The sequence below is a fragment of the Pteronotus mesoamericanus genome, unplaced genomic scaffold (genome assembly GCF_021234165.1).
Source record: "Pteronotus mesoamericanus isolate MK-2021 breed Mesoamerican mustached bat unplaced genomic scaffold, CSHL_Meso_final scaffold_174, whole genome shotgun sequence".
NCBI classification, from domain to species: Eukaryota; Metazoa; Chordata; class Mammalia; order Chiroptera; family Mormoopidae; genus Pteronotus; species Pteronotus mesoamericanus.
In genome coordinates, this window is record NW_026555309.1 from 3467985 (window position 1) to 3487241 (window position 19257).

A 19257-nucleotide genomic window follows, 5' to 3' on the forward strand; every position below is an offset into this window, starting at 1 on the left:
AACAAGTACTTGCAAACCAAATACCCAACTAACAACTAGTATCTAGAATAAAGACTTCTCAAAACTCAAAAAGACAACTAATCTGTATGGAATTAGAAAGACCTGGTTGGAAGATGAGTTTCACATTTAGCAGAATAACTAAGAGAAGAACTTTAAAAATAGGCTAAACATTAGATGTTTTGCACTTTAATAAACCAGTGTTTTTTTAAAAAAACAAGACTGAGTTAATTCATGACTCCTATGCATTATGAGACTTTAAAACAATTAAGTACATGACTACGTAAAGAGCATTTGTACAGTACATGTTTATTCATTGGTTTATTTTTGTATGTCACATGTATAAAAACGTTTTGGTGAGCTCACAATGAGATTGAAGGAACTGCTATTTTAAATCAATTTAAATAGTGTTACCATTTTAAAAAGTAAAGGTATATATGTATCATCTAGCTTTAAAGTTACCACCATTTTTACAATTTTGTTTTACTATATTCCCTGTTATTTTACGCAAATTCCAGAAATATATTACCTATAAATATTTCAGTAGCAGTAGTTTTTAAAAAATATAACCACGATACCATTATTATACCTAACAAACTTAGCAATACTACTTCCTTAATACTACTGACATCATCTAAATAGCACCATTTTTATTTTATTCAGCAATTAATGATGGAACACAAGTACTTAGCTTCTTTTGGCAGGGGAGGGGAGAACAGGGAAGACTAATAAAAAATACTCTGTCTCCTTCAGGAAGGGAAAAGGACAACTAAGCCCACCTTTATCAGGCATCGGCATTGTGACAGGCACACAACACCAGTTTCTTGTGGCAGGAAAACCAAGGCCTCAATGGGAAACTATATAGCTCATAAATTTACAACATACTACCTCTGGGATTTAAGCAAGAGTTAGCCTGCTAGAATTAAATCAAAAGAGGAATCATAATGAAATACAAGAGATAAATGTTAGTTTTACAGGATTCATAGATTCTTGATTAGTTAGTGATTTAGATTTGGTGTTGCAGAAAATAGGAATTAATTTTATGGAAATTTGTTCTAAGTGCTATACCTCATGCGTTTGCTTTCTAAGGACTTGTATTTGCGTAATTATGCCATCCTCCGTGGGAGAAGCAATTTGCACAGTGGGTAGAAACTCAAACAGGAATTGTGCCAGACAGGAATTTATCCTCAGCTTACTGCTTGAACTTAGAGGACATCCCTCCTGTAGGATTGCTAGTCATGGGAGGAGTTTAAAGAGTAAGGAAGGAATCCTAATGACTTATCTTACTCATCTAGTGAGAGTGGTGGTTGGTGTTTGGACAGCTCACAGAGTCGTTGTCCTCATTTTGTATAATCTATTGAGAATTATCAATCTGTAGCCAATCCTTGGCTCTTGTGTGCAGAAAAGAAGTTGGCCAACCCCTGTATTTTAAAAAAAAAAAAAAAAAACCTCTTAAATGCCATGTTTAAATGTAAATGATTTAAAAATAATTATGTTAAAAGATAGAATGATTTATACAAATACCAGTATTTGTATAAAATCAGTATACAAATACCAGTATTTGTATAAAATCAGTATACAAATATCAGTATTTGTAAAAAAATCAGTATACAAATACTGATTATGGACCATCTGACTAAGGGTTCTTTTTAGAAATTTAAAACTACATGATTATTCATTAAGGTTAAACTGATACATTGATGATCCCTTTCTGTTTATAACTAGACCCATTTCCTTTTGCTGTTGTGCTGTAGTCTGTTTTTATATTTTAACCAAGATCCGGTTGCCAAAATGCAAATAGAGACCATGAAGTTTAACTCTTGTATTTCCCTGTAAGAGACTGGATAATTTGCAGCATGCAGTAACACCGTTTTTCCCAGCATTAATTCAGTTGTTGCTAAAAATAGGTTTACTTTTATTCTGTGGATCTCCTGATTTAGTCATCTTAATGACTTAATCCAGGAAGGATCTGTTGATGGGGAGAAGGGTCAGAATGGTGTTAGAGAAAAATATACAGGATAGCTTTCCACAACAAAGAGTGATCTGACCCAGAATGTCACTAGTATCAAGATTGAGAAACATCGAGCTATATATATAAGATACATTAAAATCATTGAAGTGAAGCTCTAACAACCCAGCATAGTACATGAATCCTCTTTATTCATTTAGTTGTAGATGGGATGGTATATGATTTTGATCTTTAAAGTGCTTCATTTCAATGACAACCTGGGGGAGAGAGTGAAGACTGCAGAGTACTGTTATGATTTGATACCACTTATATTTTATGGGCTTTCTCTGACTTGTGAATTCTGCAGTGAGTATCCTCAACTGTTTCAGTGTCTTCCTGGTGATGTTGCCACCTGGATCCAAATTTATTAAATTCCTAGTAAGCTTCTCCATTTCACTTCAGGTACCCATCATACCATCATTCAGCACTGCTCTGGTTAGAATGTATTGAACTTTATATTTTCCTTTAACTGTAGCCTCTGAATTTATGATGCTGATTTTTTTTTTTTTTTTTAATTCTCACCTGAGGATATTTTTTAATTGATTTTTAGAGAGAGGGGAGGGGAAAGAGAAGCATTGATCAGTTGCCTCCAGTATGCGCCCTCACCTGGGACTGAACACACAACCTTTTTTGTATATGGGATGACTCTCCACCCAAACAGAGCCACCTGGCCAGGGCTATGCTGCTGATTTTTAACAGGGGTCTTAAAATAAAAATGGCACCCAAAACTCTACTTCCAAATACTTTTTTAAAAAAAATTCTGGAGTATAAAAAAGACAAAATGATAACCCTAGTCTGCTTAAACTAGATATTACTTACAGTGGTAAGAATTTCTGAGACTAGATCTATTTAGTAGATAGACAAACTTTTATGTTTATAAAATTATATAACATTAATACTACACGCACGCACACTACATTTATTATATACACCAATAGAACTCTATGCATATAAAATCTCTATATTAGCAAACTGATATGGTACATAAGTGTTATGTTTAAGTTTATTTGTTTTCAAACTGTAAGTTGTAATTTCCAAATTACAAGTTACAATAAGGGAATTCAATTTTTTCTATGAAGTGCATTTTAATCATTTTTATACAACTTGGGATGGCTCCAAGTGTGCTATTATCATTTATCCATTTTTGTAACTCACTGAGGAAATATATCCATAATGTGATAGTAGAAGTACACCCTAGAGTTCATCTTCTAAATGTCAATGAAATTAAAAAGCCAATTTCAACCAAAATATTCTTGTCTACATGGTATTTTCATAGTAATAGAAGATCAGAACTCATTCTTTACAATTTCAGTTCCCGTTACTAATTTTTTAAACATAATATTTGGATGCTATGCACATAGTACATAGTATGTAGGGGGGAAAATCCTATGTTTAGTTGCCTGTCATTTATTCAAAGTTATATTTATGCTGAATGTACAGAGCATTTACAAGTGGAAAAACGAGGTTTAGGCTCTAGTTGACAAAAAATTATTTTGACCTCAGTTTTACTAAATATTTTGCTGAAAAGCTAATAAGAATCAACTGTGTGACCACCAGTAATTTTATTTTCAAGTTTTATTTATTGATATTTAGAGAGACAGATGAAGGGAGAGAGGGGGGAGACATCGGTTATTCCACTTATTTATGTATTCATTGATTAATTCTTATATGTGCCCTGACTGGGGATTGAACCCAAAACCTTGGCATATTGGGGTGACACACTAACCAACTGAGCTACCCAGCCAGAGCTTATTTTTTTTTATTAATTCTGACTTCCATTTTCATGTACAAGTTGAAGGTCATTAAAGACACCAAGATATCACAACTGCCTGGTAACTGTCCTGGCTCCCCATCAGGTTCACAGTTCCTCAGCTGCTAACCACTGGCAGTTCATTCCAGAACCACAACTTTGTTTAGTCCTACTCTGCAGGATTCAGGAAGATCTGTCCTATGATCTGTCCTGTGACAGACTGAGGAGTTGGTATGAGGAGCTCCTGTCACTGGAACCCAGTGATCTGTATTATACACGTGTGGTATCAGCATTTAGAAGAGTGTCTCATAAGTGGAAAATTTCTTTCAGAAGTATTGCTCTACCTTGTGTGGCTTGATGGATTGAGTGCCAGCCTGCGGACCAAAGGGTCACCAGTTCAATTCCCAGCCTGGGTTGCAGGCCAGGTCCCCAGTAGGGGACATGCGAGAGGCAACCACACGATGTTTCTCTCCCTCTCTCCCCCTCTCTAAAAATAAGTAAATAAAATATTTTTTAAAAAAGTATTTTCTAATGATTAAAACATGTCAAGTAGATGAAATGATAATACTATTGTATATTTGTATGGTGCATTGTGGAAGTTCTTTTATATAAGTTATTCCCATTTTCCCTAGAGGATTCAAACCCAGGGGTTTCAGTTCCCCATCCGTTCCTTTTTATGTAGTGGAGAATAGCAGTACAGAAGGCTAGTCTCTGCTTTGAGGAGCATTAATTAAAATAATCACTTCTGCATAGGCAAACAAGTTTAGGAGGAGTCGTACAATATTCCCCCCCTTTTTTTAAAAACAATTTATAATAGTATATTAGTTTTTGAGAACCCACTGTTAAGAAACTTGTTGATGTTTGTGTAACCCAGAGATTTCCAAATATGATTTAGACATTTCCCCCCAAAATGGAATTAGGGGTGGGGAACACATAACATTTGAGGGATTGGTGTTTCTTCTGTTTTGCTTATTCTCTTCATGGTAAGATATAGGTTGCTGTGGAAGATGTGGAGACTACTTTGTTTTTAGGCTCAGAATAGATCATGAAAATTTTTTTCCAAAAGGTTGTTTTTAGAGCAGTTCTCAAACATGAATGTGTATTCAGATCACCTAGGAATCCTGTTAAAATGCAGATTATGATTCAGTAGGCCTGAGGTGTGGCCTGAGTCTGTGGTTTGGAACCAGCCCTCAAGCGATGTTGATGCTGCTGCTCATTGGTTCTCTCTAAGGAGTATATAGCACTGTGAAGAATCTGGCCGGTCCTTTCTATCTTCTTAGAGACATTATTTCTTCAAACCTTCTAATCATCTTCATCCTCTCCTTTTCTACCGGTTCTTGACTCTCAGCATATAATTACATAATCACATTCAACTATCTTAAAAATAAAAATCTATTGTTCCCAGTTCTGGATATGTTCTCTTGTAGCTTGTAGTAAGCTCTATATCCATGTCATCATTCTTTATCTCACCTTGGTGACTTCCTCTACCATGGCCCTGGTCACCCGGAACCTCCTGATTGCCTCACTTAACGAATGCTTTTCTGTTCTTACTGAAGCAGTCTCTTGGGGATATTTGACACTTTTGACTACTGTTTTATAAACTTCCTTTTTCCTTAGCTCCATGATACCATTTTCTTCTCTTTGTGCCTCTCTAGCCTCCCCAGACCCCTTTTCAGCTCTCTCTTGCATGTTGAAATGTCACCTAAATCCATGACTTCAGATACCCTTCGTAGGTTGTGTATTCAGCTCCACATTGACCACTGCTGCCTGGACATCTCTGTATGAGCGATCTTTAGATTCCCCTGGTTTACCACATGCAGACTGAACTGATAGCCTTTTTCTGGTCTGCATATCTTCGATGCGCCCTGCATTATTGAGCATTCCCTTTCTTCGACCCCTTTACAGCCATTTATTCAGTCAACACATATCACTTTCTACTTTTATTGTTTCTACCTATATCTCTCCAAATTGTCCTCTTCCACAATTGCCTCCTAATTGGGATTCCCTCTCTTTATTTTTCAACCCTCTATACTGTTGCCTGTGAGTTCTCTCTAAAAATGAACATTGAATGTCATGCTCCAATTTCATTAAATCATATGTTTCTCCACAGCTTCAGAATCAAACTCCTTTGCTTAGAATACAAGTCTCTTTATCTGCCAATTCCCCACAATGTGCTCTCTGTATTAAACTAAGGGCCATCAGCTGTACCCTCCACAGAAAGTGTTCTGGGTACTTGAAATTCTCTTCCTTCCTACTCAATCCTTCAAGGATAGTCAAGTCTGATGCCTCCTCTTGGAATGACATATGGCACCACCTCCCTGCCTACCTCTGCCACCCTCCACCACACACACAAACACACATAACCAGAATTTATATGCTCTTTTCTCTGTATTCCTGTATCGCCCTGGGCATGAATTTATCTCAGCACTCTGTGATGACATTTGTTTTTCTGGTTGGCTCACCGTAAGGACAGAATTCCTTGAAAACAGATCATCTTTTCATCTCTGTATCCCCAACACCTAGCAGAGTTTTTCCCCCACATAGTAGATAACAAATGTTTGGATGGTTCATTTATTTAGTTTAGTTTTGCTCCTCTTTCCTCAGTCTTCAATCAGGTTATGCTTTGCTCCTCCTTGTTAACGTGTAGGTGGAATTTTGCCCTAAGCTTTATAAAAACCTGTGAAATTTTTGGAAACCCCAATGATTGGCTTCTCCTTTGATCAGGAGCTTCCTCAAGTACTTGTGTGGGGTCTTTGTGGTTGGAAAGGTTTTTTTAGACCCAGGAATAGATAACTGCAGCAAAAAATTATACCCCAAAAATGATTTATTTACTTCATTTTTTAAGTAAATAGGTAATTTACTTCAGGTAATTCTTTTTAGAGAGGTAATTCTTTACCTGTTTTTTCTCTGTGTATTTTTCCTGTAAGTGAACATTTTATTCCCTTGGATTTGTACATTGCCAAAATTTAAAATATATTTCCTCTAGGACTCTAAAGGTAAGTGCAACGTGATTGATAGTTAAATTTGCCATTTCCCAAACATTTTGTCACTTGGTCAAATATTCTTCACAATCTCTTAGCCATTTGGTGGGGTTTTTTCCCTACACTCATCAATTTTACTTAAGATTGAAAATTTTTGTGAAACCAGAAAAATATATAAACATCAGAAGTTGAGGCAAAAGTCTAGTAGTTGAAAATATCTTAAAACTATTAAAAAAATCAGGGCTGGAAATTCCTAGCCTACCTGTTTAAAGTACTAAAGATAGAGCCAAAATGAAAATCCTGCCAGCTCACCCTAAGACAGATTGCAGGAACCTGCCAAGTCATCTGAACTGACATCAGATAGGGGGGTTTCTATGTCTAAGGAAAACAAGGTGACTTGATAAGACTTTACTAAAAAGACCAATTTCAAGGCCCCTTGCTAAGACTAGAGTCCTGTTTCACTACTTGAAAATCTGCAGGCTTAATTTGCATTGAGAACACATCTTACTTGCCTTGGGCTGTGTTGTCAGGGTTAAGAGTACCACAGGACTTTTCACTGGAAATCTGATCTGACCTTAATCAGACTTGAGGACAGTTGGAAGATTTTGCTGACCAGTGTCAGCTTCTCCATCCTTATTTAGCCATCACCCCAGGGACTTATAAGGATCATCCAGAGCAAACGTAGAAAGTTACTTGCACCTCCTCCTCTTTTAAACCAGAATAGCTAAACTTTACTGAGGAAAATCATGCTGATAATGTTGCACATCACACACATATTCGCACATTTATCTGTAGTCTATATTCATAGGTGCACAATTACATAGATCACCAACTACCAAGACTTTCCCACGTGTATATGTCATTAGCATCAGAATTAAAATAAACTCTTCATTCCATCCTTGAAACTAGATTTTCTTCCTTTTTTATTTATTTCAGTTCACAGCATAGTCTTCCATCTCAGTCACTGAAGCCGAAAGTGGAATCCTTAAACACCTTACCATTCTTACCCTATTTAATAAATCCTGCTAATTTCTCCAAAGTAGATACCAAGTTTGATCTTTGTTTTCCATACTTGTTGCCACTGCTTTGATCTGTCAGGCCTTTATTTCTTACCTGGATTATTATTCTAGACCCCTTGCTGGTCTCTTGCCAACTTTGTTTCCTTGTCTAAAACTATCCTCTGATTTTGTCCCCCACCTGCTTCCTACCTTTTCAGGATTCCTTGATGTCTGCCTAGTGAGCCACCTCTCTGACTTCATCCCATCTGGCTGTCTGTGTCCCTCTTTCAGAGTAACTGAACATGAAATGTACCTCTTTGCCCAGGATGCCCTTTAGCCCCTTAGTTTTCCTAATAAATGAGTGGGAGCTTTATTATTTTTCAGACCTTCACTCATGGGGCTTTCTCGATAATATATTACCCTCAAGTAGTCATACCACATTATCCCTCTAAACAGCTATTGTGGACGTTTCTGTGCTGTGTTTCAGTTTTGGATTTATATCTATCCTGTACCATATTTTTGAGGTTAAAAATACTTATATTTACCTGAGTGTACTTGGTGCCTAGTACAAATCACATACTCAGTAAATGCTCATTGAATGAAAGAACTAAATTACTAAGGAATTAAACATATCAGTGTGTTATCACTGACCAAAAATAGGAGCAGGAAATTCTTAAGTACTATTATCTGTCAGACCTTCCTAATCTAATTGTTCTGGCTGCTTCCTCCATTTATTCCCCTGGTAAAATTGATCAAGATTTGTTTAGGCCACCTCCTTTCCTTCTTAATAAGCATTCACTGGTGATGTTAATTTTTGTAAAGAGAAAAATGAACACACAGGATGAAAATAATCACAAATAATAAGTACTTCTCAAAATAACCCTAAAAGTCCAAAATAATTTCTAACTAGAAGTTTTTTGAAGAATGTGAGATGATTTTTATATTTCCTTTTCTTTTTTTTAAATTTTTTAATTCTTTAAGAGACAGTGAAAGAAAGAAACATCAATTTGTTGTTCCACTTACTAATCTATTCATTGATTGAGTCTTGTATGTGCCCTGACCGGGGATCGAACCTACAACCTTGACATATCAGGACAACATTCTAACCAAATAAGCTACACCCAGCCAGGGAGAAAGTGTGCTTTTCAAATGTGTAGATTTATCAATGGCCCTTTCTTTTAATGGAACACAGGGAACTTGGTATGAGACAAAGAAGAGCAGAGCCAGCTCTGCTTTGGAATTGGGAGGTGCTTTAGGAAATTGGGGTGGGGGGGAAGAGAAGATGGTTTGCCTTTCGCTAGGCGCTCTCTGCTTTCTACCTCACCCCGCAAGAGGTGGCCCTTATAGAATTTCCATGAAATGCAATTTGAAAGCTACTGTATTGGGTGATATACGTATGAGTCCTCTTACTGAAGCTAAATCAGATAAAATCAGAACATTTTAAAGTCACAGAATTTGAAGGAGTTTTGTATTTAAACTACCCAGTCTTGAATTCTAGTCTAATGTTTTTTCCCAAGACTTTCCTATGTTTTTGCATGTTTAAGTCTGATCTCAATATGTTTTATTCTTTAGGGCTTGCTGAACACAGTATGTGTTGCTAATTTACTTTTTTAATGTTTAGTTTTATTTAATCAAGAACTAATTTTAGCCCTGGCCTGTGTGGCTCAACTTGGTGAAGCAACATCCTGCAAACCAAAAGGTCATGGGTTTGATTCCCCGTCAGGGCACATGGGTAGCTTGCGGGTTCTGTCCCCCAGTCAGTTCATATGAGAGGCAGCTGATCGATGTTTGTCTCTCCCATTGATGTTTCTCTCTCCCTTCCTCCCTTCCCCTCTCTCTAAAATCAATAAGCATGTCCTCAGGTGAGGATAAAAGGAATATTCTCAAAAAACTTAATTTTGATTCACTGAAGAGCATTGATCACTGTTTCTCACATTCACATTTAGCACCTGTACCCTCTTCTTTTGTTCCTCACATGTCACTGCACTCAAATATTCATGATGATGAAACTTAACATGTATCCAATACTACATGGCAGGCACTGTTTTCATTGTGTTACATTCATGAATGTGTTATGTTCATCTTCCCAAAATTCTGTGAAGTAGGCATCATTATTATCCTCAGTATACAAGGAAGTCAAGCAGTATGTCCAAAGCAACACATACAGTAAGTGTGGCACTGAAGTTTGAACTTAGACAGTCTGGTTCTAGAGCCCTATCCTTATCTATTCTGCTAATCTTAGAGGTATAGCTTCATTCCAAAAACATTTTCTTGAAAGCACATGAAATAAAGTTAAAATTTACTTATTTTTATATTGATTTTTAATTTTTTCTCAGAAATAATGAATACCTATGTAAATCATTTAGAATAGTGACTGACCCATAGTAAGTACTTAGTAAATATTGATTATTATTGCTTCAGCAAATGGACAGCTGTAATATTCTTAGCATTTTTAGTAATTGACAAGAAACTTAAACAGCATTCTAGTTATTTCATGTTCCCCAGTTCTAGGAGAAAACTAAAAAGTCACTTACTTTACAGGGTAATTTGTCCCTAGCATCTGTTCGAGATGTTTAAATAAAACTAAGAAAGCTTTATTTTTAATTCTTGCCTTATAGACACTGTAATTTTTATCTTTCCACCAGGTGGCAGCAGGTTTCATAAGGAAATAATTTAAATGTTACTCTGTTGTAGAGAGAATTTGTTTTCAGTATTTTGCCTTAAAAACTGCTAAACCATAATAAAAATAAAAATGTTTGCCCCTAGTCTGTCTCATCAGTTGTGAAGACCCTCTTAGCACATTGTCCATGGCCTACAGCCAGAGCTGCCTTAGTTGTGCCCTGCACGTGGTCTCCCTGCCAGTCAGTGCGAAATGTTTATTTTTTCTGCATTTTCAACAGCGATTTAAGCCCTTGTGCTTAGATGCTCCCAAATAAATTGTTTATTTCAACAATTTAGTGGGAACTATATCCTCTTCCTGGATCTTCCATAGTACCTAGGTACAATTTAATAGGTGCCCTTGGGTAAGTGATAATGATATAGGTAGGACATAGATAAGCTTGTGTGTTTGCTGACTATGTATTTGAATCATAATGCATTTATAGTTTTTGTTGTTTAATTTGTGCTATAAAAGTCCCCAAAATTTTACTTAAGTTTAGATATTACCAGGACCATTTGGATAACTACTGCCAAAGGTTGAAAGATTAGTGTCTAAGGTGGAAGGCAATTAATTAATAGCTAATGAAGGTAAAGGACTGAACATGGCAATTAATCAAAGTAAGGCAAAGAGGGAGAGATAGTGGTAAAATGAAGAGAAAGAATCAGGCTCTTAATACTGGAGTGGGGAACGGCATGGGAAAGCAAGAGGCTCACCAAATTAAGTTGGCTGCAAGGAAATCTATTTACACTTTGGATCTGCCTAAATATTGTTTGTTTCACAGTGCTGATAGTGCAGTCCTTTGACATTATTTTCTCAGCAAATACTTTCTTTTATAGCTTATTAATATTTGGATTGATTATATGTGAAGTGTGAAGTATAATATGAATATAATGTTTTTAGAGTTCTGATTTATGTGTCACAAAACCTGTGATGATCTATAGGATGTCATGTTTTAAAAGTATTGCATTAACTAATGTTAAAATTTTTCTGTTGGTATGCTATCAGCGTGCTCGGTTTTTTATTTTAAAGAAGTGTTCCAGATAGATTTTTAATCTTACCCTCATGAACATTAACCCTTATAAGAATAATGATAAACATTTCTAAAAACATATTTTATATTTATTATGTTGAATGGCAAATACTGAGCTTCTCTCCTGTATGACTTGGATCATTGTCTGTAACACTTGCACTCAGCCATCGGGAGCTCTCTGTGCAAGTCTGCTACTGCCCTGTGCAAGTTCCCACAGGGCCTCTTCTCCGAGTGCTGCACATGCTCGTCCCCACTTACCATGACAGACACACCCCTCCTGCCTGCTCCCTTTCTTTAACAACCGCCCCCCCCCCCCAATTTGCTTCTGTATCCTGGGAAATAAAAAAAAGTAAAACTGTTTAAAATTGTCTAAAATTGGGAGGAATTTGAAGACTGTTATTAAAGCATGTGCTTTTAATGTAAAGCCTTTGTAGTTGTCTATTTAGTTAACATACTGTTACTAATTTCCTCATTTTTTCCCCTGTGTTCTAGAGGTATTTTAGAATGTTTTATCTCTTCCTTGAAAAATACATGTGGGGTTTGATTTTTAGTGACTAAAGTGATATAAGAAATTAAAGAAATTTTGGCCAATTACTGCAACAGATAGGTATCTCTTGTCTTTCTGAGCTCTTGAGATGCTTTGCAGCTTTAGTGGATAGATAATTGTGACACCAAAGGCTCTTAGAAATTTCATTTGACCTCTAATAAGCCTTAATGTTTATCATATTTGGGAACTAGATAATTTCAATTCATAGCCACACACTTTTTTAACAGGTATACTAATGTCTACATTTGTCCCATTGGATTTTAAACTCTGAGGATTCATTAAAATTGATCATTAATTAATTACTTCATAATAAATTTTTTTGCTATGATATAGATAAAACAATCCATTTATATAGTATCTTCTATAATTATTAATTTAGGTAATAAAATTAGTTGTGACATGGAAAATTTTATGTACCATAGCTTTCCTAAACCAGTTTTTAATGTGATTAGCAATGAATTAGCAAAAAGTCAATTTATTTACATAAATTAGCATATTTAGTTATGGCTTTTAAAACATAAATTTTTTATATGAAGTTATAACTCATGACTTGTAGTTCTAATAGTATAGTGAAATATACACATGTGGGTGCCCCTATAAAAAATTCCAACCTTCTGAACTTAGAACATGTTGACTTCAATATTTCGTTAGCCTAGATTCTAAGGCCGTCACCATAATTTACATGTTATTGAAAATGAAGTTAAATTTTTTCTTATTTATCAGGATAACTTCAGTTTTGAGGAATGTAAATCAATTCATAGCTGGCTAAAAACCAGTTTTTCCTTTGCTTTAACTCCAGTGCACACATGAAAAGTGCACTCACTTCCAAAGTGCCTTGTGAATCTGCAGTGATTAATTCTTCTCATTATTTTGCTGCAGATTCTCATGACCCTCTCTGATGATTCGATCAGCCACTTAGAGTTTATGCATATTCATGTCTCTGTGCTCCTGCTGCAGTCATTCACGTCTCCTTCACTGACTGGTGTGTTCTTGGTGCAGTAATTGAGCTGCAGTAGATTGATTACTCTGGGGAGCTGTAAGGCCTTTAAAGGTGAAAACATATCAGTCCTGTTAATTAGGAAACAAAAGCTCTGGTGGCAAGTTCAGCAGTCAAATATTTCCAGTGTAGAAAAGACGAATGGTATGATTTGTTCCTCTCCATGAATCCTGTTTACTTTTCAAATTTTGAATTAAGTCTGTATCAGTGGTAGTTACAAGTAGATTTCTTTTTGAATTTTCATAGACTGTTAATTAGAGGACCTGACTTATTAATACTATTGTGATCTCATATCTGTTAATTTAAAAACACCTTCCATAGAATTGGCAATGTTTATGTAAAATATTTTAATATTTTGTATAACTATAGAATGTGGATTAATTTTGTTATTTAGAGACTTAATTTGGTTACAATATTCTAACTAATTTTCTTTAATTTTTTCAGTATATTTTATTAATTATTCTATTACAGTTGTCACATTTTTTCCTCCCCTTTATTCCCTTCTGCCCTGCACCCCCCCATCCCACCAGCATTCCGCGCCCCCTTCTCCCAGCTTAGTTCATGTCCATGAGTCGTACATAAAAGTTCTTCGGCTTCTCCATTTCCTATACTATTTATAACATCCCCCTGTCTATTTTGTACCTACCATTTATGCTTCTTATTCCCGGTACCTTTTCCCCCGTTCTCCCTCCTCCTCTTCCCTGCTGATAACCCTCCATGTGATCTCCATTGCTGTTACTCGGTTCCTGTTCTAGTTGTTTGCTTAGTTTGTTTTTGTTTCTGTTTTAGGTTCAGTTGTTGATAGTTGTGAGTTTGTTGTTATTTTACTGTTCATAGTTTTGATTTTCTTCTTTTTCTTAAATAAGTCCCTTTAATATTTCATATAATAAGAGCTTGGTAATGATGAACTCCTTTAACTTGACCTTATCTGGGAAGCACTTTATCTGCCCTTCCATTCTAAATGACAGCTTTGCTGGGTAGAGTAATCTTGGATGTAGGTCCCTTGCCTTTCATGACTTTGAATACTTCTTGCCAGCCCCCCTCTGGCCTGTAAGGTTTCTTTTGAGAAATCAGCTGATAGTCTTATGGGAACTCCTTTGTAGGTAACTATCTCCTTTTCTCTTGCTGCTTTTAAGCTCCTCTCCTAATCCTTAATCTTGGGTAATGTAATTATGATGTGCCTTGGTGTGTGCTTCCTTGGGTCCAACTTCTTTGGGACTCTCTGAGCTTCTTGGGCTTCCTGGAAGTCTATTTCCTTTGCCAGATTGTGGAAGTTCTCTTTCTTTATTTTTTCAAATAAGTGTTCGATTTCTTGCTCTTCCTCTTCTTCTGACACCCCTATGATTTGGATGTTGGAGCATTTAAACTTGTCCCAGCGGTTCCTAAGCCTCTCCTCATTTTTCTGGATTCTTGTTTCTTCATTCTGTTCTGTTTGAATATTTATTTCTTCTTTCTCATTCAAATAGCTGATTTGAGTCCTGGTTTCCTTCTCTTCACTGTGGGTTCCCTGTATATTTTTCTTAATTTCACTTTTTGTAGCCTTCACTTTTTCCTTTATTTTGCGACCATACTAAACATTTTCTTTGAGCATCCTGATTACCAGTGTTTTGAACTGTGCATCTGATAGGTTGGCTGTCTCTTCATCACTTAGTTCAGTTTTGGGTTGTTTTTTTTTTTTGGAGTTTTGATCTGTTCTTTCATTTGGGCAATGTTTCTTTATCTCAGCACACCTGTGACATTGTAAGGGGTGGAGCCTTAGGTATTCAGCAGGGCAGGGCACCTACATCAACTGCATTGTGGTGCTGTACGTGGGGGAGGGGTCAGAAAGGGAACAATGCCACTTGCTCAGTTCTCGCTCAGCTTTCGGTCACTTTCCTCCCTACCCACAAGCAAACTGGGCCTTTCTGGTGCTGAGGGTGGGTGGGTTTTAGGACCCCGGAGGTCTCTCTAACAAACATTCCTGTGATACTGCTGCAATCCCCACAGTTTCTTACAGCCAGAGGTTTTGAGGCTTTCATGCTAGAGCCCTGGGTTTCCCTGACTGTCTCTCTCATCAGTTGTTTTTCCCAGTTTATCCACATGCAAGTGTGGGACCGCAAGCCGCCACCTAACCTGCCCAGTCCTCCAGCTGCCACCTTGCCTTGCGTCCTCTCCACCCCAGCTGCCTGTCTCTGCCTCTCTTACCAGTCTGGATGAATGTTTCTTCTTTAATTCCTTGGCTGTCAGACTGCCATACAGTTTGATTTTCTGGCAGTTCTGGTTGTTTTTTGTTTTTAAATTTGTTGTCCTTCATTTGGTTGGCCGAGGAGGCAAAGTGTATCTACCTATGCCTCCATCTTGACTTGGAAAGCCTACCCTACCACTAATTTTTTTTGTCAGTTTAGTAGTGTGCTGTATGGGGAAAAGGGTGAAACTTTATTCAACATGGCGTAGACGTTGAGCTGCCATTTTATCTCCTTATCATAAGCATCCTTTTGATTTTTTTCCCTCTGAAACTGTATATTAAAGAATGCATTGTCCTGGCAAGAAGGATTTTTTGTGGAACAGTAACCACCAAAAGTAAGCTAGTTTCAACATGAAAGTTAATGCAGTTATATATCTAGTTGACATGTTTTTCTCATGTGTTCTGTTCTTACATTATGGTATCCCCCACCCTGTCATACATTTTTCTTTTGAAATGTAATTCACATACCATAAAATTTACCCTTTTAAAGAGTACAAGTCAGTGGGTTTTAGTATATTCACAAAGTTATGCAACCATTACCACTAGTTCCAGAGTATTTTTATCATGCCAAGCAGAAACCCCATACCTGTAAGCAGTTATTGTACAACCCCCACCTCCTTCTCTTAACCCCTGACAACAAGTAATCTACTTTTTCTCTCTATGAATTGACCTCTGCAAACATTTCATATAAATGGAATCATACTATATGTGGTACTCCATGCCTGGCTTCTTTTACATGACATAATGTTTTTAAGGTTTATCCATATTTAGCATGAATCAGTACCTTTTTTTTTTTTTAATGGCTGAATAAAATCCATTTATGGCTATACCACATTTCAGTTTTCATTCATCAGTTGATGAACATTTGTGGTGTTTTTACTTTTTGGCTATTTATGCTAATAATACCAATGAACATTCACATACGTTCTTACTCTGTTCTTGATCTTAGGGGGAAAGCTTTCAGTCTTCACCACTGGGTATGGTGTTAATTGTGGGTTTTTCGTAGATGCTATTTATCAGGTTGAGGAAGGTCCCTTTCTACTTTGCTGAGTGTTTTTATCATGAAAGGTGGTTGGATGTTGTCAAATGCATCTTCTGCATGTATTGAAATGATTATGTGGTTTTTGTCCTTTATTCTGTTACTGTGGTATATTATACCAGTTGATTTTTCTTATGTTTAACTTTATGATATTCTATAGAGCTTTTATATAATGTTTTACTATTGTGGTTTTAAATAACTTGCATCGATTTCTCTACCTTATATTTCAGGCATTTATTAATACAGCAAAAGAAATTTATGAAAAAATCCAAGAAGGAGTCTTTGACATTAATAATGAGGTATAGACATATAAAAATATTGACTAATATTTATTTTTTCTACTTTTTTCATTATCAGTTTGTTGTTCCACTCATTTATGCATTCATTGGTTAATTCTTGTATGTGCCCTGATGGGGAATTGAACTTGCAACCTTGGCATATTGGGATGATGCTCCAACCAGCTGAGTTGCTCATCTAGGACTTAAGCTTTTTTTTTTTTTTTTTTTTTTTTTCAAGTACAATTTTCATATAGTATTATTTTGTATTAGTTTCAGGTGTACAGCATAGTGTTAGATAGTCATATACATGAATTTTAATTACTACATGGATTCATGATTTTATATTTTTTAATTCCTAAAATGGATATGTGGTTTCAGTTAACACATTAGTTTCTAATCGTCTATCTGAAAATTTGTTGGATGTTCTGTAATAGTTAAATGTTTATGTCCTAGTAGAGCATCACTTTCTCTGTGCAAAAAAATTAAAGTAAGTGACCCTATCCATTTATTGTAAGCAAAGCAAAATAATATAAACCCTCCAAAGAGAAGGAAATCCATTTTCATCCACATGTCCATATGGTATCATCTGCTTTGGGGAATAATTTTCTAGTTGTGTAAATGCATGTACTATGTCACTAATGCAAGATGCTCCCTGTTGTCTGGTATGAAAGTGGGAAATACCCAATTTGGAAATTACTCCCAGTATAGCATAGCATATTTTCAGGAAACTCAATTAATATATGTAATTGACAGTTGGCACTGGTTTGGTTTTCTTACGGTTTTTTGTTTTTGTAAAATTATTTTGAGCCTGTTTTGATCAACATGATTAAGATAAAATGTAAAGCTTTGAAGCATGTAAGTCAGAGTGTTTACCAGTGGTCATCATTTTTACTGTGTGGATGGGTATAGCATATTATTTACTGTTACATAAACATTTTTTCTGTTCTATATTAAGACTCGTGGCTTCCAAAAGAAAAACTCTTATTCCCCCCCCACAACCCCCTGCCATCGCTGTTAGGAAAGCATTGTGTTAGGGAAGCCATGGCATATGTGTCTCTTGGCCAGTACATAAATGAGGCTCTTTATTATTTGCCTCAATAGTCTTTGCTAAAACTAAACAACAGTTTGCCTAAGTTTTCCAGGAAGTACTTGTTTTCTCATTTGTTTTAATTTGGAGTATTATGGTTTCTAAATCCTATCTTCTAGGCTTATATGGCAGTAGATCTTGAGTTAATTTAAAGGCGACACCATTCAGAGACTAATGCCATATAAATTGAACAGTAATTGAGCCGCTATGTAAAAGCGCACATTCATTGTTTCTGTCTGGTTTCATATAGTAGCTGACTGCTGTACTGTGCCTGGTGCAGCTTTGATTGTAATGTGCTGTCAGGAGCCAACAGGCCGTGCGATTTATTTGGCCTAATGCCAAGTCTGACTCCTTGATTCCTCAAGAAGTTGCTACCAGCCCAGAGGGGGCAAAACCAATGAGCCATAGGGCATGCTTTTTATTAAAGAGGAGTCAAAAGAGCGAAAAGAAACCACATCAGCTGCTGTCAATACTGAGCTAGTGCCAGAAACCCCAAGGCTACTACTGTTGCAGAACAACTGCCAAGCACTATAAATCTGAGATTTACTGTGACGTAAAGTTTCCTTAAGAGCTTAATTTCTGAAGCTACTGTATTACTTTTCTCAAAGTGTTGTATTTTTAGGTAAAATCCACTTGAGGGAGTGAGGGTTAAGACATAAGTGTGAGTTTGATGAATGAAAGAACTGCTCTGTGTGTGGGTTCTTGGCAAGCTGCCATGTCTTTGGGGATCATAGAAATTATTGATGACACAGAACACTCGTATGCCCTTAGCCTGTACAGCTGATTCAACATGGAAGAGAAATGCTGTCTAGAGAAAAGGTTTGACATTGTATTAGGGCAGCATAGGCTTTACATACTTTTATCCTTTAAAGATGACTTGCAATAATTGTTTTAAACATTTTCTCCATTGTGAAAATTCCCTGAAAAGCAGCACCTCTCTAGTTTCTGTTTATCCAGGACCTGGTATGATAATTATTTTCAGAAATATTTCCACAATATTGCTTCTAAATAGAAGAAAGATTCCCTAAAAGAGATTTTTGAAATTGTTGGAGAACTCTCCTTAATATTTTTCTGAGTTGTTGGTAAAATTGTATCATTAAGAATTAAATGGATTTTTATTGGATCCAGTTACATTTATTATCTTTTTGTCTTCTGTTCCAGGCAAATGGCATTAAAATCGGCCCTCAGCACGCTGCTACTAACGCCACACACGCGGGCAATCAGGGAGGGCAGCAGGCCGGGGGAGGCTGCTGTTGAGTCTGTTTTTACTGTCTCGCTGCCCGAACGGGGCCTACTCACTATTTCTTTCACCCTCTCCTGCTCAGCTGAGACATGAAACTATTCTAAATGGCTTTATGTCACAGAAGACTTTAATCTTTCAAATTCTTGTATAACTTTGAATAAATGGTTAATGTTCACTTAAGAAGACAGATTTTGGAGACTGTATTCATATCTATTTGCATTTGATTTCTAGGTCAATTGATGTGATTATTTTTGTTAAATGTTGTCTTGTGCCCTTACCTATGAACTGAATTATATTAAACACTACAAAGTCATCTTGAGTATTTTAAATCGGTTTGTGTAGTTAGGTTTCCCAACATCTGTGGTTACCTAATGTTTAACATTGGAACTGTCCTCAAAAGGTTTGTCAGTTTTCAAGGC

The 19257-nt window shown here is 36.3% G+C and overlaps 1 protein-coding gene across 1 annotated transcript in view; it reads left to right on the forward strand.

Moving 5' to 3' along the window:
- The window catches only part of RAB2A (RAB2A, member RAS oncogene family), an 85302-nt gene extending 66281 nt beyond the window's left edge, over positions 1-19021 (forward strand). The window contains exons 7-8 of the mRNA XM_054590163.1: positions 16461-16529; positions 18757-19021. Coding sequence (XP_054446138.1) covers positions 16461-16529; positions 18757-18852 — 165 coding nt within the window. The 3' untranslated portion in view covers positions 18853-19021. The remainder of the gene's footprint in view (positions 1-16460; positions 16530-18756) is intronic.
- Positions 19022-19257: the final 236 nt, after the last annotated feature.